Here is a 27,692-nt window from a genome sequence, read left to right on the forward strand (position 1 = left end):
CAAGAACAGGCGGAAGCCTCGCTAGGAAATACGGTCCACGAGGGTGTGCCGGTCACAACCCGGCACCGAGAGACAAGAAAAGGCTTTGGCCAGTAACGAGCCCGGAGATTTCTGGGAAATGGAGTCCGGTGGGGCAGGGAGGCATGTGCGCATGACCGGAAGTGGCGCTATTCAGGCGCCGTCCCTTTTGGAGCGAGAGGCGGGTCTGCGGCCGCAGTTTCTGAGCTCACGCTTGGTGGCGGGAGCCGGGAGCTTTCTCGCGTAGCTGACAGCGGCTTTTTCACGTGGTGTTCTGCCTGAGACCGAGGCAGGTGCACCACGGGCTCCCCAGCCGAGGCCTGGCTGTGGCTGGGGAGACAGTGAAAGACCCGGCTGGACAGGCCGGACCGGGCTCAGCACCGCAGGCTCAGACCCGGCCTTTAAGGGGACAGGCCTGAGAGAAGAGCCCAGAGCGGGGCTGGCGCTGCAGTGAAGCGACGCTGACGCTCAGAAAACTGCTGGGAGGCGGTGGCGCGAGGCGGGACCCAAATGCTGGAGGAAGGAGGTGAGACGGAGTGGTGGAGCGGTTTGTGGCTTCTAGCTTGTCCGCTAACAGTGCTGTGTGACCCAGATCAGAATTCGGCGGTCATCCTTTCCACAAGTGGTTGGGGGACGATCCTTTTTGTGGAATAAAGAATTCCGGGGTCAGAAAAGTTTGAGGAGCTCAGCCCTGGATCATTTCTGAGTGTCCTGTCCCTTACTCCGATCTGTTGATGGACCCATGGCATTAGAAAGTAGAGAGAAATGGGCCTTGGGAAGGAAAATGGGACTTACTCAGGGCCTCCCCTATTGCTTCTGATCTTCCAGCCCTCTTGAAGCATCAGAGATGTTCGGAATGGGAGCCCGTTGGCTTCACCTCATATTGAGGATGGGTTCAACCCAGTTGGATTGTGAAATCGTGGAGAATACTGGAGATTTAGAATCAGAAGGCTAGGATTCCTGTTTAAGCTCTGGGGTACCAGCCAGCTTTCTTAGCCTGTGTTTCTTCATGGAGGAAAAGGTAAAATAACGTTAACTACCTCGTTCACCTCTAAGAACTGTAAAGCATCAACTAAAACGACGCTTTTGAAAGCACCTTTTTAAACTGAGATATCATTTACATGCATTCACTTTTAAAGTGTACAATTCAGTAGCTTTTAGTATATTCACAAAGTTATGCAACCATCACCTTTTTTTTTTTTGGCTGCGGCATGCAGGATCTTAGTTCCCCAACCAGGGATCCAACCCATGCCCCCTGCACGGGTCTTAACCACTCGACCACCGGGGAAGTCCATCACCATTATTTAATTCCAGAACATTTTCATCACCCCAGAAAGAAACTGGTATTACTCCACATTTTCCCTTCCTCCTAGTTCCTGGCAACCATTAATCTATTCAATACTTTCTGTCCTCATGAATTTGCCTATTCTGGACATTTCATGAAAATAGAATCATACAATATATGCGTCTGGCTTCTTTCACTTAGCATAACGTTTCAAGGTTCATCCATGTTGTAACATGAAGGAATCTACGTTTTATGGCTGAATAATATTCCATTACATGGATTATACCATGTTACATTTACCTCTTCCTCAGTTGTTGGACATTTGGGTGGTTTCCAGTTTGGGCTATTGTGAATAATCCCATAAACATGCATGCACAAGTTTTTGTGTGGATGTGTTTTCATTTTTCTAGGGTTTATATATACTTAGGGGAGGAATTATTGTATAACTCTAGTAACTTTGGTAACTCTGTTTAACTTTCTCAGGAACTGCCAGACTTGTTTTCCACAGTGGCTGCACCATTTTACATTCCCAGTAGTAATGTATGAGGATTTCAGTTTCTCTACATACTCATCAACACTTGTTTTTCTTCCATCTTTTTAATTTTAGCCATCTTGGTGTGAAGTGATATCTCATAATGGTTTGATATGCATTTCTCCAATGACTGATGATGTTGAGCATCTTTTCATATACTTAATAGCTGTTTGTATCTTACTTAGAGAAATACCTATTCAAATCCATTGCCCATTTTTAAGTTGGGTTATTTGTCTTTCTTTGTTGAGTTTTTAATATAAAGAATTCTTTTTATATTTTGGATACTAGACCCTTAGAAGATATATGATTTGCAGATCTTTTCACTTTCTTGACAGTGTCCTTTAAAGCACAGAGTTTTTAATTTTTATGAAATCCAGTTCAGCTTTTCTTTTGTTGCATGTGCTTTTGGTATCATGTCTAAGAAACCCATTGCCTAATCAGAGGTCATAAAGATTTATATATGTATTTTCTTCTAGAAGTTTTAGCTTTTACATTTAGGTCTTTGATCCATTTTGGGTTTTTATATATGGTGTGAGGTAGGAGTCCAGCTTCATTCTTTTGCATGTAGATATCCAGTTGTCCCATCTCTATTTTTTTGAAAAGAAATTTAATTTCTTGGCACTCTTGATGAAAATCAGTTGTCCATAAATGTATGGATTTATTTCTGGACTCTCAGTTCTTCTCCATTGATCTATATGTCTATCCTTATATCAGTTCCACACTATTTTAATTACTGTTGCTTTGTAGAAAGTTTAGATCTTCTGTAATTTCCTTGAACAATGTTTGGTAATTTTCAATGTAATGTCTTTCACTTTTTTTTTTTTTGAGATTTGATGATTTTTTATTAAAGAAAAGTATCCAAATGGAAGCAAAAGTAACAGTATCCATAAAACTATTTGTTCTGAAATATTTACACATTAAAAAAACAAAGAATTAGGATTGAGAATAACATCCATTTATGAGAAATTGCTCTCAGCTTAACAGATACCTCAGTGTCTGTAGGGAATGATTTTCTCAGTTAAAGACTTTATGGTCTACAGAGAAAGGTCAACTAGAGGTGTCAACAGTTTTAAATCTATTACATATAAAATGCAGTGTTGAGGATGATGTGTGAAATTTAATTTTAAAAATTAAAAAATAACATTTTGAAAAAACAACTTTAAGAAGAATACTAGTGACAAGAGATTAGAGGTAGATATGGCTAAGACAGTAAAGTAAATTAATCCATACCAAAATAAGTATCCTACCTATGTTATTTATACTTTTTTGCTCATAACATCAGTAATCAAACTCTTGCACTTCTTTTGTTCAGTTTATTCCTAGGTGTTTTGTTCTTTTAATGCTCTTGTAAATGGAATTTAAAATTTCATTTTTGGATTGTTCATTACTAGTGTATAGAGATACAGTTGGAGAACTGTTTATTCAATCCTTTGCCCATTTTTAATTGAGTCGTTTTTTTATTGTATATTCATGTTGTATCTTGCAACCTTGCTGAACTTGTTTAGCTGTGATAGTTTTCTGTGGATTCCTTAGGATTTTCTGTATACAAAATCATGCCATTCACAAATACAGGTAGCTTAAATTCTTCCTTTCCAATCTGTATGCCTTTGGTTTGCTTGTTTGCTTGTTTTTGCCTAATTGCTCTGGCTAGAACTTCCAGTATAATACTGGTTAGAAGTGGCAAGAGCAGACATCCTTGTCTTGTTCCTGATCTTAGGGGAAAAGCATCAGTCTTTAGCTCTGGTTTTTTGTAAATGCCTCTTATCAAGTTGAGGAAGTTCCCTTCTGTTCCTAGTTTATTGGATGTGTTTTATCATGAAAGGTGTCAGATTCTGTAAAATGGCCTTCTTGGTGTTCACTGAGATGATCATATGGGGTTTTTTTTCCGCTTTGTATTAATATAGTGTGTTATACAGATTGATTTTCATTTGTTGAACCAACCTTGCATTCCTGGGATGAATCCCACTTGGTCATTACCTCTTTTCTTGTTTAAGCAAATGTCTTAAATTTGCAGAGCCACTTTCTCCAAGGAACTTAATTGGTAATAGTTGTAAGCTGTATATTTACATGCTAAGCATTGTGTCAACTGCTTTGTCTGCATTTAAATCTTCACAGCAACTTTACACGGGATATTATCCTTATTTTACAGATGAGAAAAATGAGACTTAGAGAGGTTACATGATTTGTACACTGCTGGTAAGTGGTAGATCTGGAATACTTGAGAGTCTGTTACACTCTAATGCCTCCCTATGTTTGAGTCAATTGATGGAACTTATGAGGTAGGAAGGGAAATTGGAAAATTTCTGTCCCATTGCAGGTCTGCAAATTCAGCCTCAGTGAGCCCTGAGACCTATAATGTCATTTGAACACTCTCTTCAGAGTGAAAATTTGAGACTTTCTAGCTTGGTGAGATGTAAATTTTATGCCTCATTGCTTTCTTTCTCTTCCTCCAGAGCCACCTTCTCCAGATCCTGCCCTTCCCCAAGAGGAAGGCACAGAAGGCACAGAACAGGAAGGAATGGCAGGTGGTCTCCTCACAGCTGGGCCCCAAGTAAGTTGGAAATTTATTCTGAAAGGCAGCCTCTTTTTTTTTTTTTTTTTTTTTAATATTAAGGGTGTTTTTGGTTTTTAATTACAAAAGGAATTCATGTTCTTTGTAGAAAACCTGAAAAGTGTAGACAGCATACCCCCCCAAAATTACATTTAATCCTACAAAGAAATAACACTTAACATTTTGATTTGTGTCCTTTTAGTCATATTCTTTTTTTTCTGTTTTCCCCAAATGGGTTTGTCCTGATTTGTAACCTTCTTTTTATTTACACTTAGTAGAATTTGATTAATATTTCCCCAATTTCATTAAGAGTATTCTACAGAATTATTTCTAATAAATTCCATTTCATAGTCCTTCTATGAGAGTAAGAACTGTCTTCTCCCTTTCTTTTTCTTGACTAGACTAGGAATTGGTCTGTTTTCATTTTTAGAATGCCTGCTCTTGGATTTCCTCATCAGTTCTACTCTTTTTTTTTTTTTTTTTGTGGTACGCGGGCCTCTCACTGTCATGGCCTCTCCCGTTGCGGAGCACAGGCTCTGGACGCGCAGGCTCAGCAGCCATGGCTCACGGGCCCAGCCGCTCCGCGGTATGTGGGATCTTCCCAGACCGGGGCACGAACCCGTGTCCCCTGCATCGGCAGGCGGACTCTCAACCACTGCACCACCAGGGAAGCCCAGTTCTACTCTTTATTAACAAAATTTTCTGTTAGTTTTTTTTGCTTCTGCTTTCCTTAGATTTATTTTAAAATTCACTTTTCAAAATCTCTTGAGTTGAATCCCCTAATTCATTTTCTTCCTGTTTTGTTCATATATATTGAATATTTTTGGTGGTGGGTCTTTATTTTTTTAGATATGCCAAAATTGTGACTTTGGTTTCTTGTCTGCACATTTAGCTGGGCTGTGCTCCATGCAGGCAAAGTTTGTGTCTCTTCTCCACACAAAACATCCAGGTATAGTGTGATTGCAGCTGTAGGATTTATGGCTCAACCTTATTAAATTACTCATTTCTTCCATACCTTTATTTTTTGGTTTATTTTGTATTAACTCTGTTAACAACTAAGTTGTTTAACATTTCTTGTAGCTATATTTTAAATTTCTCCTTGTACTTCCTACAGTTTTTTCTTTATGAATTATATATTTGTTATTTGGTTCATGACCCTTATATCTTCATAATGGATTTTACTCTCTTGATTATTATAAAATGACCCAAATGTTTTAAATATTCCATCGTTTTTTAAAATGACCCTCTTTGTCCTGTTTAGTGCATTTCTCAGTGTGAAGGATGTATTGGAAGGACAGGTAAAATTAGAAATCAGGAAACTAGTTATGAATTGGGAAACGATGGTGGCTTAAAGCAAGGCAGTGGCAGGGGCATGGAGAGAAATGCATGAATTCTCATGATATTGAGGAGGAAGAATGAATATGCAGTTGACATGTGGGGAGCTGCAAGAAAGGGGAAGATAGCACCCAGTTGTCTGACATGGCCAACTAGGTGACTGGAGGTACCATTTCCTAAGCTGAAAACAGGCCAAGACCCCCTTGCCTCCGTGCCTTTGCTCCTGATGCTTCCGTTGCCTTGGACATCCTTCTCTTTCTCCATCTGAGGAACCTGCTCCTTGAAGGCCAGGTTGCCCTCCACCTATGATTCCTCTTCTGTTATCCTAGCAACTAATCTGTCCATCTCTTTGATACATTATTACAGGTGGTTGCATACGTGCTGGCTCTCCTGCTGTACTGTGTGATGTCTGAGTAAGCAGGAATATTTATTAAATGTTCTGAAAACATTAATCATTCACATTTCTTTGCTAATTTGCAGCTGATTCCTTGTTGCATAAACTCACACATTCTAATTTTGTTTTTTCTATATTGGCGCTTTTAATTCCCAAGCACCTGTTAGTTCTGCCCAATTACTGCTCATATATATACATAGTTTCTTCTATTTATGTATAAAGCCTACTAGAGTTATAGAACATGTGAAGACAAGAGAGACTGTATTTTATTTATTTTTGTGCATCAATATCCAATATAGTGTTAGGCACATAAGAAGTGATCAATAAACGCTTTTCTGGAACTACCCTGAGTCTTTTCAAAGACCCTTTGTAGGCCTGCTAACCAACACACCCAAAGCTGCCAACCTCCCCACCCCCTCACATTCTAAGGCCACTGGGCAAGAAGGAATATGCTTGTTGTTTCAGGGATCCACACCTTTCAACAGTGTGACTGTAGCTTTTACCCAGAAGGGATGGAGGCAGTTGGCCCCTACTCCGAGGGACAGGTTCAAGAAAGGGATGCCAGAAAAGTCCAGAAACCTGGTCCTACTGGGTAAGGAAACCATTTAAAATGCAGAATTTGTTCAGTTCTGAAAATGTTTTACTTCCAGCGTCGAGTGATCCTGAGTGGCTCTGCTGCATGGGAGGGATAGTGTTTATTCCTCCTCATTCCCTAGTGAAAGATCTCTGCATTCTGGTTTGGGAAGTAGGCAGTTTCATTTTGTTCCCCCCGAGGCTGCACCTCCCCGTTTTCTTATTTGCCAGGAAGGGTGGGGTAGCCTTCAGGCCAGTTCCTCCATAGTCACTAAGTTCCCGACTTCTTAAGTATCTGGCTTTATGGGCTTGCTTAGCTCCCTGGCTTGACCCCTCCTTGAGTCTGTTACTTTAGCTCTTTTCAGAAATGCTCTACTAAGACCTTAGCACCGTATCTATCTTATTTACTGCTGTGTCCCCTAGTGCCTGGTACCAAGTCAGTGCTCAATAAATATTTGTTGAATGAATGAAATGAATGACCTGTTTCCACTCCCCTCAGTTCTGGGAGGCTATTGATACTTAGTACCGATCTCTAAACCCCACTTTTTTCCCCCTTAAATAGGACTTCCAGTCTCCCAGCCTGGTATGAACTCCCAGTTGGAACAAAGGGAAGGTTCATGGATGCTAGAGAGAGAAGGCCTAAGGAGTACCTGTCCAGGTATGTGAGCAAGCACTAAGCCGGTCATAGTCTCGGGAGCAAAAGCCCCTTTGAAACATGCGTTAGTGCATTTGAGTATTTTAACAACTGGTGAGGTAGATATTATTATCCCTGTTTTATAGATGAGGAAAATAAAGCTGAGAAAGGCTAACTCACTGGTTCAGAGCCTCACAGCTAGAAAGCGGCGAGGCTGGGGTTTGAAGCAACAACAGTCAGACTCCAAAGCCCTCTATTCCACGCTGTCTACTCAGTCTCCCAGGCTGGGAGGCCTTTGGGAGCACTGGTGGTATTGCTGGCCTCTGGGAAATGAGAGTCATCTTTGCTGGCCTAGCACATTCCCTGCTTCGGGTTCACCTCACTGAGGATCTCAAGTACCCACCTTTAGCCATGCTTCAGCTGTGACACCTACTGCTTCTCCCCTCTCTGACTAACCCTTTATTGGATTGTGCACCCACACCCTTTCTCTCCTTCATGGCCATGCTGGAATGTTCTGATACTAAGAAACTTAGGGAAAGCGAGCAAGAGAAGCCATAGTCTCTGCCTTTATCTCTTGCTGCTCATCTAAGGCTGCTCACTCCACCCCACCTTCATATTTCAGCCCTTGCAAATGTCTGGCCTCTGGCAGGGCCTGTGGTTCCAGCCACTTCTGATATTTCGAAACTTAAAGCATCAGAGGTACAATGAACTTAACAACTTTAAAGCGACAAAATTTTTAATTTTTCTAAAAATGCAGTCTAATGCTTTATATCTTTTATGGTCGCTGTAGGACAATGAAAACAAAGCCTCTGGCTTACTTTGTGCACGGTTCATCTGAACTCTCTTCACATTTTATCCTCTTTCTAAGCAGCCTATCACATGTCACCTCAGCCATTGTAACTCTGGGCACCACTCACACTTGCTGAAATACTCCCCTTTACCGGGCACCTCACTGCCTGCTGCTTCCTTCTCCCAAACCCCCTGCTTCCCAGCACAGCGTACTTGTTATGCAGGACCTTTAACCTGAATCCAGAGAACCCTGTGTGGAACTTTGGGAATTGAATAGAGTGTTCTGTGGCAATAACTGCATCTTTCTGGGAAAAGATTTCATCACAGTCTTAGAGGGGTTCAGGATCCTATAAAGGTTACTGAAAAAGATTCAAATCACCATGTCACTAGAAACAGAAGTTGGGAAAAGGTGTTACCACAAAGGATCTGTGCCCTGAGGTATTAGTGTAGAGTATTAGTGTGGAAGCAGCTTCGGATGTGGACCCATGAAAGACGCATCCAAGTCCTGGCTTGCTACATATTAACTACATGGATTCAGAGTAAACCACTAAATTGTGGTCGTCTGTTTCTATATCTGAAAAAATGTAGATAACAAAACCTGTCTCACTCTTTGACACACTTATTTGAAAAAAAGTTGTCGACAATGTAGGGTGGTATTAATTCTGTAATAGTGAAGTAGCTGGAGGAGAGTTTTAAATCTGGCTATTAGAGTAACTAAAACACTGCTCCTGTGATGTCGCACCTCTGCTCTGAGACCCACCGAGCATCCTGGGCATCGCTGTGCCTCCTGGGCTGGTTTCAGAGTTATTATTCCATCCCACCCCTCCCACCGTGACAGACCCAGGTCTTCGACCTGCCTTTGCCTCACTGCGTGGTACATGCCTGGCGTTGTTTTAGCTACTGGAGGTGCAACAGAGAACAAGATGCAGGCCCTGCTTACATCCTAGTGAGGAACGTAGATAAAGCAAGTAAACAAAATAACCGATACAATATTGGATGGTGATGAGTACTGTAAGAAAGGGGAATACGGGTGGGGTGGGGACTCTCCTAGATCGGATGGACAGGGAAGACCACTTTGAGGAGGTGACACTGGAGCTGAGATATGAAGGAAAAGAATGAGCCAGCCGTGTAAGTATCCGGAGGAGGAACATTCTGGGCCACACCACGTGTTGAGGCTTTGAGTTGGGAATAAGTTAGACTTGTGTTAGGATGAGAAGAGCCTAGGACTCAGTAAACAAGAGGGAAGGTGCTGGGCAGGGGTCAGATCATGTAAGGCTTAGAGGCCATGGGAGGCGTTCAGGTTTTATTCAAATAGGAAGATAGGAAGCCATTGAGGGTTTTGAGCAGGGAAGGGATATTTGTGTTTGAAAAGATAATATGTGTGGAGACTAGCCTTTCAGTGTTCAAGACTAGAAGCAGGGAGATCAGTTAGGACATTCCAGTGAGAGGATGGTGGCGGCTGAGGAGGAGGATTCAGGACATACTTGGGTGTTAAAGCCAACACGACTTGCTAGTGGACTGGATGTGAGGGAAAGAGACATTAAGGATGACCCTGGCCTGAGCAGTTGGGTAAATGGGAAGACTGACAAAGACACTGGCTTGAAAGGGAAAATCAGCGGTTCTGTTTTGGGTATATTCAGTTTCGAACATAATTAGACCGTCTTATACAGGAGCCAGCACCCATGCCCCCTGTAGTGGAAGCGTAGAGTCCTAACCGCTGGACCACCAGGGAATTCCCCGCATAGTCTTCTTAATTGCTTTTTTCTCCCACTGCTTCTTCTGTTGTCGCTTTTCTTCTTCTTTCCATCTTTTACTCAGATAGATGGTCAGTTTTTGAGAGCTGTAAGACCAAATACCAAGTAACATAGAGATACCCTCAACCCGAAACAGGGACTTCGGTGCTCTTAGTAGACTGGGGCTTTGAATGCATGTGCAACTTAATGGGAAACCAGTTAATATGATTTACAAGGAAAAGGTCCAAGATAATAACAAGCACTCATATAACACTTGCTATTCCTCAGGTATCATTCTGGGTCCTTTGTGTTTTAGCTCATTTAGTCCTCTTAATAATTCTGGAAGAGAGCTACATTCACAAATAATAAATCCAAGGCATAGTAATTTGCCCAGAGTCACACAGCTAGTAAGAGGTTGAACCCAGATTTGAACCCAGGCAGTCTGCAGAGGTCAAGATTCTGTATAGAAATTCAAATAAAGCATACCTAAAACTAACCTGCTGTTTTCCTAAATAAGGTAGAAACAGGAAGAATCTTTTCAGGAAAATTGACCCTTGTGAAAAGAAGCTCCATAGACTTCCCTAAAACTTCACTCCCTTAGCTATAAGCCTCTATGAAGGAGACAGAGAGAGATGTCTGGGACCATTGGGTTCACTTAGTTTTAATACTTTGCAAATATTATACATTAATTCACACTTTAAGGTTTTCTCTTAAAATGAATGAGGTCCCAAAGGGGATTAAGAATCAGTAACTCTTTTTAAAAATACCACCCACCCCCATCCATATTATAAAAGCAATGTTATTCTTTTAAAAATAACTTTTTTTCTAATAAAAATAAGTTCATTTGAAGTTTAGAAAAGAAAAAAGAAAATCAAGATCTCCTGTCATCCCACCACACAGAGGTATTACCTTCAATCTTTGTATTACAAAAAGCAGCATTTTCTAAAATTAAGGTAACAGTATGTAATTTTACATATTTTTTCTTTCACCTAACAGCATGTTGTTTATTTTTATCACTGCTTAGTCCTTGAAAGCAAGGTTTTTATAACTTTTATTATAAAAATAATAGTCACTGGAGAACATTAGAAAATACAGATAAGCATTGAAGAAAATAAAAACTACCCCTGCCTAATCCCACAAGCCAAAGACAACACAGCTTATCTTCACATTGTATAACTTGCCAATGTTTTTTCAATAAATACCTTTCTACAAAAGGAATTATAATGTACAATTTCAAACATGACATAACTGCTGAACAGTGTCCCTTGATTGGCTATACTATAGTCATTCGTCGTTATTAAACATTTAGGTATTTGCTTTTCATTTGACAAATGATGCAGTGTTGACGACTGATGTTAATGCAGGTGAAGTGGAATTCTGTGTCAGCATTTTAAGGACTCTTCACACATGCAGCCAGATTACTCTCCAAAAAGCCTGTCCATTTATGCAGCCGCACCAGTGTGTGAGATATCCCAAATGCTGCACTCTTAACACTCTAGAATTAACCTTTTTTTTTTGAAATCTTGCTGATATGATAGGTGAAAACATTCACCCTGCTGGCATCAGTCATCAGCTTTTTTAAGTGAATTGTTCAAACCTGGTAATAGCAGGTTGCCCAAAACCACACCAGGAAGCTTAAGACAACCCAGTACTTGGCAAAAGCACAGGAGAGGAGTGTCAGAAAGAAAGGAGAGGAGTGCATCTGAGACAGGTTCAGGATAAACTTCTGCTGTTTTGGAAAGGGAGCAAAGAGTGCTCATGTCTCTGAAAAGCTTTCTGATCATTGTGGTTATAACAGAAACATCCTGGGTGGAAGCGGGTGGAAGCATTGAACCTGTCCCACATAAGAGCTCAGCCAGACTCCTTCAGCCTTTTGTCTTTCGGTATCTTTTCTTCCACCAAAAGAATCTTTTAAATTGCTTTTGTAAATATTCTTCAGATTGGAAGATTGTATCTGAATCACCACCTGAACAAGACATTTCTGAAGAATCATTCCAAGACCCAAGTGTAGAGATGCCCTCTGGGGAGTCAGATCACAGGAACAGTGAACTGGGGAAGAGCTTCAATCTGAGACCAGTTCTTTCTCCACAGCAGAGAGTTCCTACAGAAGTGAGACCCCGTAAATGTGAAACACACACAGAGAGCTTCAGGAAGAATTCAGATATAATTAAACCTCACAGAGCGAAGCCGTACATATGTAATGAATGTGGCAAAGCCTTCAGTTACTGTTCTTCCCTTTCTCAGCACCAGAAGAGCCACACTGGGGAGAAGCCATATGAGTGCAATGAATGCAGGAAGGCCTTCAGCCAGAGCTCATCTCTTACTCAGCACCAGAGGATTCACACCGGAGAGAAACCTTATAAATGCAGTGAATGTGGAAGAGCCTTCAGCCAGAATGCAAACCTTACAAAACACCAGCGAACTCATACCGGAGAAAAGCCTTACAAATGTAGTGAGTGTGAGAAAGCCTTCAGTGACTGTTCAGCCCTTGTTCAGCATCAGAGAATTCACACTGGAGAAAAGCCTTATGAATGCAGTGACTGTGGGAAGGCCTTCCGCCACAGTGCAAATCTTACAAACCACCAGCGGACTCATACAGGGGAGAAGCCCTACAAGTGCAGCGAATGTGGGAAAGCCTTCAGCTACTGTGCAGCATTTATTCAGCACCAGAGAATCCATACAGGGGAGAAACCCTACAAATGTAATGCATGTGGGAAGGCCTTCAGCCAGAGTGCAAACCTCACAAACCACCAGAGGACTCACACTGGAGAGAAACCCTACAAGTGCAGTGAGTGCGGGAAGGCCTTCAGCCAAAGCACAAACCTTATAATCCACCAAAAGACCCACACTGGGGAGAAGCCTTATAAATGTAATGAATGTGGGAAATTCTTCAGTGAGAGCTCAGCCCTTATTCGACATCATATAATTCACACAGGAGAAAAACCCTATGAGTGCAATGAGTGTGGAAAGGCATTTAACCAGAGCTCATCCCTTAGTCAGCATCAGAAAATTCACACTGGTGTGAAACCTTATGAATGTAGTGAGTGTGGGAAGGCCTTCAGGTGTAGTTCAGCTTTCATTAGACATCAGAGACTCCATGCTGGAGAGTAACTGGGAACATAACCAAAGTGGATGGGGACCTGACAGGTAATTTGAAGGCATCTGGGGATATCTGACTTTAAGTCTAGCTCAGAGCCACGTGCAAAAGCACCTTTAATAAATAGTCACTATTTTACATGTTGCTTCTGGAAGGTCTCGGGTGCTCTCTTCTTTCTCAACATCTTTTTAGACAACCCAACCCCAATTACACTGTTTTAAAGATTTACCTTTAATTCAGTGGTAAAAGCACTCCAGAAACGTTGATTTATAAAGAATGCGTGAAAGAATTCATTCCTACTTAAAAGGCCAGGTATTTTGGCAGCGGTCTGGTCGTCGCAGTCTCTGCTTGAATGAGGGCTGTTGCAACAGGAGAATCAAGAACATTAGGCGGGAACAAGTATTCCCCATAGTGGGGCCACTGAGGTTTAAGATTTGGGGGAGTGAATTCAAGTGAGGAAGGAGATTCTAGAGCCAGCTGTTACTAGAACGGGGCTGGGGGAGGGATGCTGAATCTAGACACAGCTGCACACAACCTGCACTTTCTGAGCTGCTCAAGTGCTCTATTCTAGTTACTGCTGTCAAGAAAAGACCGAGGAAGGACAGTGAGGTTGAGGGTGCAGGAAGAAGCTAATGAAATCCCTCAGCAAGGTACATACCTTTAAACGGAGTTCCTAAGGGAGGGAAGGCTAACAAACCTGGGGCAATGTGACGGCAGCCGTGCTTTCCCTGGATCAGAGGCAGGCGAGTCATTTTTACTTTCCCCTCTTCCTGACAGCTGAGTATCTTTTAAATCAAGCTCTTTAGCCTGTTGGCCTGCTTTCTCCCTTGCACCCAACTGGTGTAGATCTCATCTCAGCACTTATAAACTGCTGTGAGCTTACTTGGTTTTTGGTTAGGTAAGCCCGATCTGAGACTCCCCATTACTGGTCTACTGTAAGGTAAGCTGGTTATACCCTCAGCCATCACCCAAGGCCTCTAGCTTTGATTCCTTGATGACTTGCCACGTGCCCTGGAATGTTCCTCACTCCAGCAATCTCAGGCAGTCCTTTCCACTAAAGCAGTTTTCCACCCCTGCTTGCACCTGTGATTAAAAACCACCTAAACCACCATGACCAAATGGGACAGCCAAGTGGCTAATGGCAGGGAAACGAAGTTCTTGGTGCCGTCATTCCCAACTCCCTTTAGGCTAGTGCCCAGAAGCCCCCTTCCAGGTGGTACTTCAGGCTGCTCAGGTAGCTTTGTCTCAGTGTCCAGGTGTTTGAGGTTCATTCATTGCATATCAAATAAGGTGAAAGTTGAGTGACGAGCTCTAGAAACTCAAAAGGAACAGAACTAAGAAAAAGACAAGGGAGAGGCTTAGGAAAGGTGAAAGCATTCATTAGAAAATAGCCTGTGACTGGTTTAAAACAAACCAGGATAGGTCTAGGAGCTGCTAATTAACTACAGAAGAGGACTCATAAAGGTCAGGTTCTTTGGTTGTCCCATCAGTGGTTCTGAACCACAGCTGTACACTGGAATGGAGAGCAAAGCCTTGAATCATGGGCCCTGGGCCCAGAACCCACCAAATGATTAAACTGGTTTGGGATGAAGAGCTCCTTCCCTGAGTGTTTATTATGTTTAATTCCCCAAGTTTTCTTTCTGACCAAGAACTTTTTCTTGAGGAGCTCCATGAATGTGTCTCCAAAAAGCAGACTTCCTTTCTAGGTATCTTCTGAGCTAGTCCCATACAGGACAGAAATGTGTTGTCCACAGATTGCTGCTTCATCCCCAGATTCTGTCACCCTGGCCTCAATGACCACCATTTGACCACAAAGCCTAGGCTCCCCCAAGGAAGAGGCCACATCAGAAAGTCCACTGCTTGTCAAATAACCCTTTATTTTTCTTTGCAGTTCTTAACTCTGTGGAAAAGAAAAAAAAAACCCTCTCAGTAATAGGACAAAAAAACCTTATCTCCCAACCCCACTATTGAGCACTTATAGAATTTTCCACCTTTTCCCCAAGGATACATTAGCTTCCCCTCCAGGTTTCACCCTAATTTTAAGCAAATCAATGCATAAGTCACTTACAGCTGGACATTCCACTGCACCACTGTTGATGTCATCTATGATGTCGTGAGGGTGGCGGCCATCAACATTGCAGCCCACAGACTGGGCGGTCCCCAAGATCTCTTTAATGGTTCCTATAAGAAAAGGTAGAATCAGAGGGCCTGTCCTTCCTCACAATCCTCAGATACCAGTGGGGAAATACAGGCAAGGAGAGGGAAAACTTTTATGGAATACAGGAATAATCATCACTGCTCCCCTAATCCAAAATTTATAGCTCCATATATTTAAAAGCTCTGAATGCAAAAATGTCCACAGGTCCTATGATACCCAGATTCTTTCAAACCCAGAAAGACACCACACCCCAATTTCAGGTCTTACAGAATAAAGTCCCCTCTAAGTGGGAAAATGCCACTAAGTGAATACATCTTGCGTGACAAGGTGACCCGTACTGTTCTGTTCTTACCAGAGAGTTCTCTAGCTAAAGATCGATGCCGCATCTGTCGGGCAATGCTGACAATCTCATCAAAAGTGATGTTTCCACTGTGCTTAACTGCAGAAAATAAAAAACAGCAAAAGCTTTTTACCACCTGAGGCCAGAGCAGAGCAGACCAGTCAGTCCTCCCTCATCCATTTCTAACCTGTTCCCATGCTTTCGGCACAGAGTCATCCACATGAAGAACAACACTGTTTCCTAAGCTGGGGTTAGTATCAGCTCACCACTGGATTGCACCAGCCAACAGAAAACTGGTCAGGTGCAGTGGCGGGTGGCTAGGGACAAAGTCAAGTCTTTGCTAACCTTAAGTGGAAGGGACTGTTTTGAAGAGGAGAAAAAACATGCTGAAGTGACTGAGGTTGATTAAAGCTGTCCATAGGGGCTGTCATCCAGCTAAGCAGCTGGTCTTTCTTGATTACTGGTTATCTTTCTCAATTTCTTCACCCTGCCTGAACATGTCCCTCCTGCAAGTATTGAATGGGATCTGTTCCACACCAGAGATTGGGGAGAGCCACATGGCACTTCTTGGCAGTGCCTAGCTCTGTAACAGCTTAACAAATACCTGTGCCATCCCTAGGTTTCATTAAAGGGAGCACGTGCAGCTGTGTATCAAACACTGGGCACACAATACCACTCACATACTACCAAGGAAAAAGCCACTCACTGTTTTTCTGCTTCTTTCTGTCTCTTGGCGGTTCCTTGAGGGCTTTGATGATCAGGGCAGAGGCAGAAGGTACCACCTCAATCTGCAGAAGAGATTCTCAATGGGAATAACATACCCTACCCCACCCTCCAATGAGAACAACTAATACTACCACGCACCTTGGCTCTCAGAATCCATGGGGCCAGATGCCACATTTACTGTACATTCAGGTTAATTTTCACAACCTGAAACACGTCCTACCCCAGCAAACGTAAGTGATTTACCCAGTGTCTCAAAGTGAGAAGAGTTAATATCTGACCCATGCTCTCAAAAGCCTTCCCCACAGATAATATTGCTCTTACCTCACCACTGGTGGCAGGTGACCATGTCAGCAAAAAACCTTCCTCCCAGCAATCCCTACCTCTGCCCTCCCTCAAACCAAGTACCTGGGCCTGTCGGTTCTGAATGGTCAGTTTCACTGTAATCCTCAGACCCTTCCAATCACCGGTTGCCTTGGCGATGTCATCACCAACTTTTTTTGGAGACTGCAGAAATAAAAGGTATATGATCACACCAGGCCCCACATGGAAGCAGTCTGGAAATCTGCCTGGTCCTCCTGACTTGGCAGCACAAGCAAGCTGTTTGAAACACGTTTAACTGCCTGCCCAATCGAGGCACGGCTATCACCATACTCAACTGGAAAACTGAGGCTGCAGGTTTAGTTGGTCCAGGGCTGTAAACTGCAGGTTCAAGGCCACAATGGGACAAGGGCCCTAATCTACCTCCCCTCTCCTAAGGACCTATGTGGTAATTTTCAACTCTCTTATATCTGAATCACCGGGGGTCTCTTTAAAGACACCAGGTCCTTGTGTCTGACCAACCCTAGTCAATCTGTGGGGATGAGGTCTGGGCATTTGCCCCTTTACAATTCCCTAAACAGGAGAGATGTCCAGTGAGTGCCGGCTGAGCTAAGGGACAAGGAAGAGTAATGAGGACACTGCTTAAGCAAAACCATGGTGGGAGAGCTTTTCCGACAGGAGACCACTGCTCAAGGAATAAAGGCCTGATTATATTCAAGAAAAAGGAAGTTCAGTAAAGAGTATAAAATGGAGGAAAAAGCAGGTAAATAAGTCTGATCCTAGGTAAAGCTAATTATATTAACCAGTAGGTTCAGAGCAGAGTTTATACAAGCTACTGTAACATTCACCAAGATCTTCATGTGACACCCCATTTTATCTTCCCAGCAGGCATATGCCAAGTAGGCAATGCGGTGTCACTAAGCCACTCTTGACTTCAAAAACCTCCTCTATCCCGTCTCTCAGGGACACAAAGAGCAGCAGCTAAGAGGCACTGGAAAGTTACAGGTTCAGGGTACCAGGTTCCATCTTTACCTACAACCTTTCTGTGATGGCTAGTGCCAGTTCAGGCCTAGCTGGGGATGGCAATCGCTCACTGTCAGGGGCACCTCAGACACAATCGTGTTTGCACAAGCCAGAGTCGAACTCTGCTCTCCGCATACAAAAAGCGCCCCTCCACAAGGATGACTTACCAGACCCAGGGGGCCGATCTTGGGGGCCAGGGCAGACGTGGCACCGACTTCCCCACCGGTGCACCTCAGGTACACTGGGAGAAAGAAAGGATCAGTGCCTCCGCAAGGGGAGCCCCCAAGTCACAGCCCTCCCAACGCATCTTTCCGGGCCTGGCCACACCACCTTCTGCCTCTTCTCAAAACAGCCCCAAGAGGGCTTCCCTGGTGGCGCAGTGGTTGAGAGTCCGCCTGCCGATGCAGGGGACATGGGTTCGTGCCCCGGTCCGGGAAGATCCCACATGCCGCAGAGCGGCTGGGCTCGTGAATCATAGCTGCTGAGCCTGCGCGTCTGGAGCCTGTTCTCCGCAACGAGAGAGGCCACAACAGTGGGAGGCCCGCGTACGGCAAAAAAAAAAAAACACACAGCCCCAAGAACCTCGGGGGGAGCGAGGCAGGACACCCCTCCCCGCAGGGCGCGGACCGCTCCAAGCGCCACGTGGGACAGCGGCCTTCCGCTTGGCTACCGCTGCAGAGGCCCACACCGCGCCGGCGTGGAGGAAGCCCCGGACGCCGTCCAACGCAGCCTAGGGGGACGCGCCCGGAGACAAACCTTACCCTAAGGGTGGGGGCTGCAAAGCCGCCACAGGTCGTTCGGTCCTGCCCCCCCAACTACACGTGGGGAAGCTGAGGCCCAGAAAGCGGGTCGACCAGGACCACACAGCGCCCCGAACGCAGCACCAGAGGGCCAGCCTCTAGGGGGCAGCGGCTCTAAATCCCGCCGTGGGAAAGGCAATTGCGGCGGAGGCCGCAAGCCGGACAGAACGCGGGGAGGGATGCACCATCCCGAAGCCCCGGCCACATCTAAAGCACGCACCGACTTTGATCTCGTTGGGGTCGAACTTAGGCGGCATGGTGGAGGCGGCTGGTGTCGGATGAACCCGGATTCGGGACGACCGAAGAAAGTTGCACCTTAGCCTCCTCCGAACCGAAAACCGAAAGACCGGAAGATGGGGCACTTGCGCCGGTTAAAGTCCTGAAAGCGCGGCTCTCGCGAGAACTGCCGTCTCCGCCCCATCTTGCAGCGACGCCCTTGGTGCCATATTGCTTGTGGGCAGGCACCTAAGGCTGAAGGCTGGAGAAGGAAGGAGGCACCGCGGTGAGCTGCAGCTAGGCGTTCTGAAGCGGGGTTCGGGGCAGTTCTCCCGGGGTAGGCAGACAACAGAGCGCTGCTCCCGAGATCTCAGGCTCCGTTGCTGCCCATTCTCCCTGAGGGTCACGCCATAGTCTCTGTCACTCTATCCCAGAACCCCGCCCCTCTCCTGCGGGTCCGCACCAGCGTTCCCAGACCCCACGGCCACGGCAATCCCCTACCCCCTTCTAATTCCCTCGTGATGTGGGCATTTTAGCTATTAAAACAATTTTATTAGAGTCTAAATCCGGTCCAACTCTTAATTCTAAGATTCTGCGGTCTTCGGTCTCAGACTTCGTCATCCTGGTCTGCATGACTTTCGGAGATTCTGAGTTTTGGTCCCCAGTTCCTGCGTTTGAAGGAGAGCAGACTGTGGCTCCGCCGGGCCCGTGCCGGGTGGTCTGTCACCCGGCGTCCATGACCAAGACCTGCGAGTGATCGGCCTGCCTTGAGGTCCACCAGAGGGAACGAACGTCGGAGACCTGTGTATCCGCAAAGCAAGGTTGGGCACTGCCCACCCCAGCCAGGGGAGGAGGGTGTGGCTCTTCCTATCTGGGCTGGACGTCGGGGAAGGGGATGGATGAGGCGTGGACATCCGGGAGCAGGTCGGGAAGAGTTGATCTTCTAGGAGGTATGGAGGAGAGGTGGCCGTTGGGGAGGAGGTGAGGGAAAGTTAGTCATTGGGGAGCAGGCGGATAAGAGCTGGTCATCAGGGAGAGATGGGGAGGGATGTTTTTAGATCATTCCCCATCCCTGCAGACAGGTGGGGTGACAAGAGGAGCCTGAGCGAGCTCTGCAGGCTTGGCCAGCTCCCCAGACAGCCTTCACCTCCATAGGCAGGGACCTGTGATCTCTACGCCTCCCCTTGAGGAATGGGTGTGTGTCTTCTTCAACTGCATCTTCTCCCTGGCCCTTTTCTCCCTAGATCCTTCAGCTGTAGTAGACCCTGAATAAATGTTTGTTAGATGTGTGGTGCTATGTGGTTAACATTTATTGGGCACTCATCATGTGCTAGGTACTGTGCTATGGGCTTTGCAAATATGGAAATCACTGGATCCAAATAGAACCAAGTGTTGGTAACATTATTACTCACACTTTACAGATGAGGAGACTGAGGCTCAGAGAGGTGAACCAAGGGGACATGGTTGATGGGTGACAGATCTGGGATTCAAAACCAGTTAAACAAAGAAAAAACAAAAAAAGAAAAAAAATTCTATTTCATCCCAGAGCCCATGCTGTTAACCATAAGCTTCCCTGTATGGTTACTTCCTGGCCCATCGCTGTCCCATATCAAATCTGATATTTTCTGGTACCAGGCAGGCAGTGAGCACCTGGCTTCTGAGTTCAGGATGGTATACTTAATGTGTGCTAAGTTACTGAAGCACCAAGGAGTTGGGCAGACGCCACAGGATCGGGACTTGAAAGAGCAGAGTTCCAGGCTGGTTTTGCTGCGATCCAGGCTGTATAACCAGATCGCTGAACTTGATGAGCATCCGTTTTGTTACTAGAAAGAGAGAGGGCTGTGGTGAGAATCAAATGGAATAAAAACTGTGAGAGTGGCAAGATGCCTGAGGATTGCTGTTGAGCTTTTATTTAGCTCAGAAATCTCTTTGGTTATGATGTAGTTGAGTTCCCCAGGGTCAAGGTCAGGGCTGGCTAAAGCCATGCAGTGTTTGGTTTGCTGATGCCACTCTGATAGTCTTTCAGGGCCTACAAGGGATTCATCAGCCAAGTCTGTTAGAGTCCTCAAGGAGCATCCTTGGGAAGGCCCTGAGGAAACTTCTCCAAGTCAACCCCTCTGTCTAACGTGGAGGAGAGATGGGGGCCCAGAATGGGGAAAGGGTATGCCAGGGTCTCACAGTGGGTCAGGGGCAAATGTGGGCTCAAACCCAGGTCATCTGGCTTGCTGTTGTGCTCTTTCCACATACTGCTGCTTATTTTTAGTCAACAAAGAACAGAGAGTGTTGAGCACCTGCTGTGCCAGGCTCAGGGCATGGACTGATGGTCAAGATGGACACAGCCCCTGCGCACAAGGAACTTATAGTCCAGCAGATCAGCTACACGCTCTGTGTTACTGTGCTACCTGTCCTGGGTGTCGGGGACCTGTGACAGAGTCCCCAGGCCCTAACTTCTCTCCTGTGCCCTAGTGTTGTGAAGATCGCTCTAGGAAAAAGGAAGGATGCCACTCTTCTTCCGGAAGCGGAAACCCAGTGAGGAGGCTCGGAAACGGCTGGAGTACCAGATGTGTCTGGTGAGGGAAAATGGATTTCCTCTGAGCCCATCCCCATCACCACCTCTGCCCCATGCAACAGGGCTCCACACTGCGCTTGCCCTCCATAAGCCGATCCCACTTCTCATTACTTGCTCACGCTCTTCCCTGCTGGACCTCAAGCCCCATTAAAGCAGAGATCATTGGTCCACCTTCAGAATGGACTAGTTAAACTGGATGGTGTCTGTGATCTCTTGAAGCCCCTTAATCCTATGTCTCTTTGCCTGATTTGTCCACTCTGGAAGGATGGACCCTCTTTTTTTAACTGTTTTTATCCCTAGGCAAAAGAAGCTGGGGCAGATGACATTCTTGACATCTCTAAATGTGAGCTCTCAGAGGTAAACTGGGGTGGTGGTTTGCCTGTGAATTTTTGTCTGCCCTTTTTCTTAGATCACGTGTCCCTAGGAAAGCTAGATGTGGACTGAGGCTTTTAAAAGGCCAGAAGCTCCTGTCAAGAGGTGATTCCTTAGGTTTTGTTCTTGTCCGAGAGAATTGAGATGATCTTCTGGCTTCAGCATAGTCTTTAAGAGTCACAGAGTCTAGAAAATGTACTCACGGATTCCTAGGGCACTGGGAGAGCCTGGGATTCTCTCAAGCACCAGAGATCTTTCTTTTGCCTTTCATAGCGTTCCTGTTGGGGGTGAGGTGGGTGGGTGGGCAGGTAGTCACCCGATAGCTGATTGGAAGGGAGGGCTGACCACCCGAGCAGCGTTCCTCCCAGCTTTCCCCAGGCTTAGACTTATTCACCTCCTGCCCCGTCTCTCCCCAACGCGTGTGCCACTCAGAACACAAGTTAAAAACTGGCAGGAGGAGAGGCACTGATCCTTCTTTATCTTATCTTAGATTCCATTTGGGGCTTTTGCAACATGCAAAGTTCTGCAGAAGAAGGTGAGACAGATCTTCATTTTCAGAGAATTATTTATTGCTTGTTTGCTTGTTTGAAATCAGGTGGGAATTCTAGGAGTTGTCTTCCTTGCACAGACATCCCCCTTCTCTCTGAATCGCACCCTTTCAGTCTGCAGCAGGTGTGTTCACAGGAGAGCAGGCTTTGGCATCAGGCAGCTCTGGCTTTGCAGTCCTGGCTTTGCCCCTCCTGAATTGGGCAACTTCCTTAGGCTCTTACATCTCAGTTTCTTCATCTGAGAAGACATCTGCAATGAAGACATTCGTAGTTCTACTCTCGCAGAGCTTTTATTAGAATTACAAGTGAGGTATGTAGGCAGGTAGAAAGAGAGACAAATGCCCCAAGTATAATGCCTGCCACGTAGTAGACACTGAGTAACCGTATTGTTATTAATAATAAAAACTACGGGACTTCCCTGGTGGCGCAGTGGTTAAGAATCCACCTGCCAGTGCAGGGGACACGGGTTCAGGCCCTGGTCCGGGAAGATCCCACATGCCGCAGAGCACCTAAGCCCGTGCACCACAACTACTGTGCCTGCGCTCTAGAGCCCGAGAGCCATAACTACTGAGTCCGCGAGCCACAACTACTGAAGACCACGTGCCTAGAGCCCATGCTCTGTAGCAAGAGAAGCCACCGCAATGAGAAGCCTACGCACCGCAACGAAGAGTAGCCCCCGCTTGACACAACTAGAGAAAGCCCACGTGTAGCAACGAAGACCCAATGCGGCCAAAAATAAATAAGTAAATAAACTTATTTATTTATTTATTTATTTATTTGAATAATAAAAATAAAAACTACACTCATTTCATTCTGGTCACCCAGGGGAGATTAAGAGTAGAATGAATGATTTTTCAGAAAGGCATTGCAGACTTGAATGCAGATAGGTAAGAGTATTCTAAATGAAGTACCTAAATGAAGGTAGGTAAAATGTGTTCCATACCAACAGAGCAGTGAGCTCCTCGACACTGGCAGTATCCACGCAGGGGTTGCCGCCTAACAAAAACAGCAATAGATGACTCGGACTGGACCACGTGCCAGCCCGGGGCTAAGTGGTGTTTGTCTGTTAGCTTGTTAACCATCAATGGCAGCCCTCAGACAGGAATTTATTATTCTCTGTTTTCCACAAGAAGGTACTGAAGCTGAGGGAGGTTAAGATCAGGTCAGCTGCGCGGGGATCCCTTCTCAGGATGGAAGGTAGAATTAGACCTCTAAGGTCCCTTTCACCCTGGAAACTCCAGATTTTAAGGTCATCTGGTTCCACATTTGGAGACATCCCTTGTGACATCTGCAAGAGCAGAGAACCGGGCAGGGCGGGGCCACTGGCAGCCTGAGCTGAGCTGCCCCACCTCCAGCCTTCCCCCACTGCTGCTCTTCTTCAGCCTAACATGTCAAAAATCTTTTCCACACAGGTGTTGATCGTCCACACGAATCACCTCACTTCCCTGCTTCCTAAATCCTGCAGCCTCCTGAGTCTCGCCACCATCAAGGTACTGGGGCCCTTCTCCCAGGCATCAGGGACTCTGCGTGGTGTTCCAGGTGGTAGCCAGCATCCCCGCTCCCTTCACGCGTCCTCTGTCAGAGTTTATGCCAGACATGCCTAGTGTCACGGTGACTCTGGGGTTTAGTCAGCATGGTTTATCGGACACCTTGTCTGTGCTTTGTGTGGGGTGCACTTGCAAAGAGAAGCAGCCCCAGGCCCTGCCCTTAGGGAGCTAGGTGGAAAGGCAAACCATAAGCTCATAGCAAGTGAGCTGGCAGAGAGCAGGGAGACCAGTGGGCCCAAACAGGAAGGAATAGGAGGGACGCCAGGTGTTGTGTGGTCAGTGCGTGAAAGCTTGGTGAGCTGGGGCACCTCCCTCCTGACCGTCAGCTCCCGCAGGACAAGGACTGGGATATAGCCACAGTATATGTGAGGTGAGCCCCCAGGGTGGTTCCACAGGAGCATAAGCTGTGGCAGTGGGTATACACACTGGGAAAAGATTGGCAGCATAGGCATCGAAGTGGTTTTTATGGCTCTTGATGGTGTGCAGGGATTTTACTTCTCTTCATTTTTCTGGTCCAACGTGCATTATTTTTATAATCAGGAAAAAGATAACATTAAAAAAGTTTATGTATATATTTCATATATATGCATTTTATAGTACGTATGTGCTCACACACACACATATATATATATCCTATTTTTTGCTCATTTTCATTGTTAAAAACATTAGGGAATACAGTTAAGCATAAGGAAAAACATACAGTTTCACACTCTAGGGAACTACTATCAATATTTTATTGCATATTTGGTAGTATTTTACTATGCAAATATGTATTTATACCATGAGGTGTTTTTAACGTGAATATCTATGCATACTCTTTCATAGCTAGCTTTTTTCACTCAACGGTAAAAATAAACATTTGATAAATAAGAGAATGAAGTGGTATGATACTTTTAGAAAGGAAATGAGATGGAATGATCGTTTAGTTGGGGAGGAAGGGTCGGTGCTCCTGCTTTCAACACCAGAGGCGTGGGGCACCCCTGCCCAAGCTCACCCTTGTCTCTCCGGAGCCTGAAATCAGAGGGCCTTTCTCAGCTGGTGACTTCTAGGTGTTAAACTTGTTCCCCTTCCGCAGGTTCTGGATCTTCATGATAATCAGCTGACAGCCCTTCCTGATGATATAGGGCAGCTGACGGCCCTCCAGGTATGGCTTCAGGAAACAGAAAACCCACCTCTGACCACCTAAGTAAGAAATGGCAGCCACACAGACCTGGAATGTTCTGGTCGTGCTCTTTCTAGCCAGGGCCGCACTTGGTGCCACCGGCTCCTCCCCCTTTGTTCTTGAGATGCCCAGTGATGGCGTCAACATAGCGGTCTGGGCTGTGGGCATCTCTCCACCATATATTTGGCATGTGCTTTTGGGATTTCATCGTGAGCTTCCGCAACTTGAAAAGAGCGCCCGGAGAGTCTACCTCTTCCTGATGATGAGTTCAGCACTCTGACTCACCGCCTCACTTCTGCTCCTTGTCAGCGGCAGCCCCTGCATTTACGGAGCGTTCCCTGCATGCCAGCACCAAGCTAAGCGTTGCGCTTGCGCTGTCGGCTGATTGATTCTTCACAGCCTCTCTGCGAGGCAGGTGTTAGCATCATCCCCGGTTCACAGAGGAAGCCGCGCCGTCCTTCACACTTAGATTAAAATCCCTTCTCTTCACTGTGCCCCATCAGACCCTGTACGCTGGACCCTCCTGTCTTCCCAGCCTCCTTTCATTCTCTCTCCCCTCCACTGTCTGCACTCAACTCCTAAAACCCTCCGGCCCTCTGCGCCCCACCCCCGGCAGGGCGTCTCCACAAGCCTCTTCCTTCTGCCCGAGTAGCTCTTCCTCCGTCTCAACCCAAATGTCCCTGTGAATCCTCCCCGACCCCTGCATCTAGGTGGATCCATCTTGTTCGCCTGTCTCAGCCCGCGTATTTCCCTGAGAGCACTGATTGCAGTCTGTAATTACTATTTATGCTCAGCTGGCTCCCCTCCTGAACTGTCATCTCTGTGCGGGCAGCGTCCTCACCTAGCGCACTGCCTCCCACGTGGAGGAAACTCAAGATGACTTGAATGAACTACCCTGCGAGGTGGGTGCTGTTATCACATTTACAGAAGAGAGAACAGGTCCATAGGGATGACTGTACCTTGCCCAGGGTCACATGGAGAACGTGTGGCTCAATAGTAGTTACTGCCCCCACTGAGAGATCCACAATGAATACCAGGGTGTAGGATCTTTGGGGAATTGTTTATATATTTCTGTAGAATTGCTGCATTCACTGTTTTGTAACCTTTGGATACCTGATAATAACTCGTAACCATCCTTTGGTTCATCAAATATTCATCTGCCACATTATTTTTAATGTGCTTCCCTTTCCATCATATCTATTTTTAATGGCTTCCTCGTGTGTCATCCTGTCAGCCTTGTTCATCTCATGATGCCACATCCTGGAGGGAGTGTGGCCTTCGGGATCCAGCGAGCCCAGGTTTCAATCCTGGCACCACCAGCTGCCGGCCTTGAAGCCTTGGCCAGATCCCATTGCCTTTATGCAGCTCAGCTTCCTTCTGCTAACACTGGGATAACTAGGCCTCAACACATGCTGCCTCACCTGGATCCCTGAATCTGCTCGTCCCCTTCTTCCTCCCGCCCTGATTGTGGGACCATTGTTGGCTATTTTCTGGTCAATATAAATGATACAACCTCAGCAAGAACTAGGTTCAAAGTCTGGCTTTGCCCTCCTGGACACATGACTTTACCACTCTGAGCCTCAGTTTTCCCATCTCTCAAATGTGATCATAACAATCTTTATCGTCCTCACAGGGCTGTCAGGAGATAAAGAGGTGTGTGTGGTGCCCAGATGATGCCTGGCCTGAAGCAGGGTAGACACTGTTGTCTGTGTGTGCGCGTTCTCACGCCATTTCCCCTCTTTCTTAGGTCTTGAACGTGGAAAGGAATCAACTGACGTATCTCCCGCGTTCCATTGGGAACCTGATCCAGCTCCAGACCCTCAACGTGAAAGGTAAGGGCCAGGAAGCCCTGTCCGTGTGACCCTTGGTCAGCTCTGGGCTGACCCAACCGGCATCCACAGGGTGCTCCTCCTGAGAACCATTGAGCACGAGGGCAGCCGGCCCCCAGGTGTCACTCTAAACTGTCTAACTTCCTGTCTAGTCCATCTGTCTTCATGGTAACCAGAGACAGGGCATCTGGAGGGTTCCTGTGACTCCTCCAAGCCAGGGCCTCACAGGGAGGAGGGCAGACGATGTTGACAGCTAGGCCCCCGAGGCTCAGTCACTGGTGTTTAGAATGTGGTGGACTGACTGGGCGAGAGTGATTCTGAATAGCGCTTCCCGCCACTGAAGAGCACCTCCATATTCAGCGGTGCCATGAGCCTCATGACAAGTCCCTGAGGTAGGGAGAGGAAGATCTTATCCCCAATTTACACATGAGGAAAACGAAGCTCAGAGAGCAGTGGCTTGCTCCAGACCACCCAGTGCAATAGTGACACAGCCGAGATTCTAATGTGTGCCTCCCCCAACTCTTTCATTTCTTTTTGGCCTTAAGCACTTCCTGTACAGAATGCCCCAGTTTACCTGTTTGTAACATATAATGATAAAAAGAACGGTACCCAGCTTACTAATCACTTACTATGTGACAGGCACTGCACTGAGCACCTCATATGCATAATCGCATCGAATCCCTCAATGTTCCTGTGAGGCCAAATAGTAGTATCATCGCATTTTACAGATGAGGAAACTGTGGTCCAGGGAGGTCGTCAGTTTTCCAAAGTCACTCAGCTAATAAAGTGGTGGAATGGGAACTTGAACCCAGGTCACTGAAACTCCACTGCCATGTTTTTCCTTATGGAGCCTCAGATTCCAGGCCCTGGCACATGCCCCAGGCTCAGAGGGGGGCACCCTCCTCCCTGGGTCCTCGCGGGAGTCAGGCAGGAAGATGGTGAAGGGGTTTTGGGGTGCTGAGCTGTGCCATTGGGATCCCTCCAGACAACAGGCTGAAGGAGCTTCCAGACACCTTGGGGGAGCTTCGGAGCCTGCGTACTCTCGACATCAGTGAAAGCGAGATTCAGAGGTTGCCGCAGATGCTGGCACACGTTCGAACCCTGGAGGTAGGTGGGGAGATGTTCTCACCTGGGGTCCTACCT

General features: G+C 46.1%; 3 protein-coding genes and 1 non-coding gene across 4 annotated transcripts in view; 2 read left to right on the forward strand and 2 right to left on the reverse strand.

Annotated features, from left to right (window-relative positions):
• The first annotated feature begins 355 nt into the window (after positions 1-355).
• Positions 356-13,092, forward strand: ZNF79 (zinc finger protein 79). Its single transcript, XM_065879429.1, has 5 exons — positions 356-544; positions 4,289-4,386; positions 6,581-6,707; positions 7,251-7,346; positions 11,784-13,092. Exons 1-5 carry the CDS (start codon positions 529-531, stop codon positions 12,953-12,955), a joined length of 1,509 nt encoding a protein of 502 aa, XP_065735501.1. The 5' UTR covers positions 356-528; the 3' UTR covers positions 12,956-13,092.
• A 1,709-nt stretch (positions 13,093-14,801) lies between these two features.
• RPL12 (ribosomal protein L12) lies at positions 14,802-18,650 on the reverse strand. The gene is made up of 7 exons (XM_065878754.1): positions 18,527-18,650; positions 17,674-17,747; positions 16,571-16,669; positions 16,146-16,227; positions 15,452-15,538; positions 15,010-15,122; positions 14,802-14,841 (listed from the first exon to the last, which is right to left on the reverse strand). The coding sequence occupies exons 1-7, from the start codon at positions 18,561-18,563 to the stop codon at positions 14,836-14,838; spliced, it is 498 nt and encodes a 165-aa protein (XP_065734826.1). The 5' UTR covers positions 18,564-18,650; the 3' UTR covers positions 14,802-14,835.
• Positions 15,625-15,753, reverse strand: LOC136125218 (small nucleolar RNA SNORA65). Its single transcript, XR_010655987.1, has one exon. It is a non-coding gene; the product is annotated as a small nucleolar RNA SNORA65 (small nucleolar RNA).
• Positions 18,651-21,020: 2,370 nt separating the features above from the next.
• LRSAM1 (leucine rich repeat and sterile alpha motif containing 1) overlaps positions 21,021-27,692 on the forward strand; it is a 43,505-nt gene continuing 36,833 nt past the window's right edge. The window contains exons 1-7 of the mRNA XM_065879952.1: positions 21,021-21,092; positions 21,392-21,448; positions 21,954-21,998; positions 23,424-23,501; positions 24,634-24,702; positions 26,468-26,552; positions 27,535-27,656. Coding sequence (XP_065736024.1) covers positions 21,021-21,092; positions 21,392-21,448; positions 21,954-21,998; positions 23,424-23,501; positions 24,634-24,702; positions 26,468-26,552; positions 27,535-27,656 — 528 coding nt within the window. The remainder of the gene's footprint in view (positions 21,093-21,391; positions 21,449-21,953; positions 21,999-23,423; positions 23,502-24,633; positions 24,703-26,467; positions 26,553-27,534; positions 27,657-27,692) is intronic.

Source organism: Phocoena phocoena, chromosome 6 (genome assembly GCF_963924675.1).
Source record: "Phocoena phocoena chromosome 6, mPhoPho1.1, whole genome shotgun sequence".
NCBI classification, from domain to species: domain Eukaryota; kingdom Metazoa; phylum Chordata; class Mammalia; order Artiodactyla; family Phocoenidae; genus Phocoena; species Phocoena phocoena.

Bases quoted from the DNA above. Each gene is read 5' to 3' on its own strand.
- ZNF79 (XM_065879429.1), top strand. The intron at 4,387-6,580 runs GTAAGTTGGAAA...TTGTTGTTTCAG, and splicing joins TCCTCACAGCTGGGCCCCAA to GGATCCACACCTTTCAACAG. The intron at 7,347-11,783 runs GTATGTGAGCAA...AATATTCTTCAG, and splicing joins CCTAAGGAGTACCTGTCCAG to ATTGGAAGATTGTATCTGAA.
- RPL12 (XM_065878754.1), bottom strand. From the start codon at position 18,563: ATGCCGCCTAAGTTCGACCCCAACGAGATCAAAGTCG. The intron at 17,748-18,526 runs GTGCGTGCTTTA...TCTTTCTCCCAG, and splicing joins CCCCAACGAGATCAAAGTCG to TGTACCTGAGGTGCACCGGT. The intron at 15,539-16,145 runs GTGAGTGGCTTT...TATTTTCTGCAG, and splicing joins CAGAAAGAAGCAGAAAAACA to TTAAGCACAGTGGAAACATC.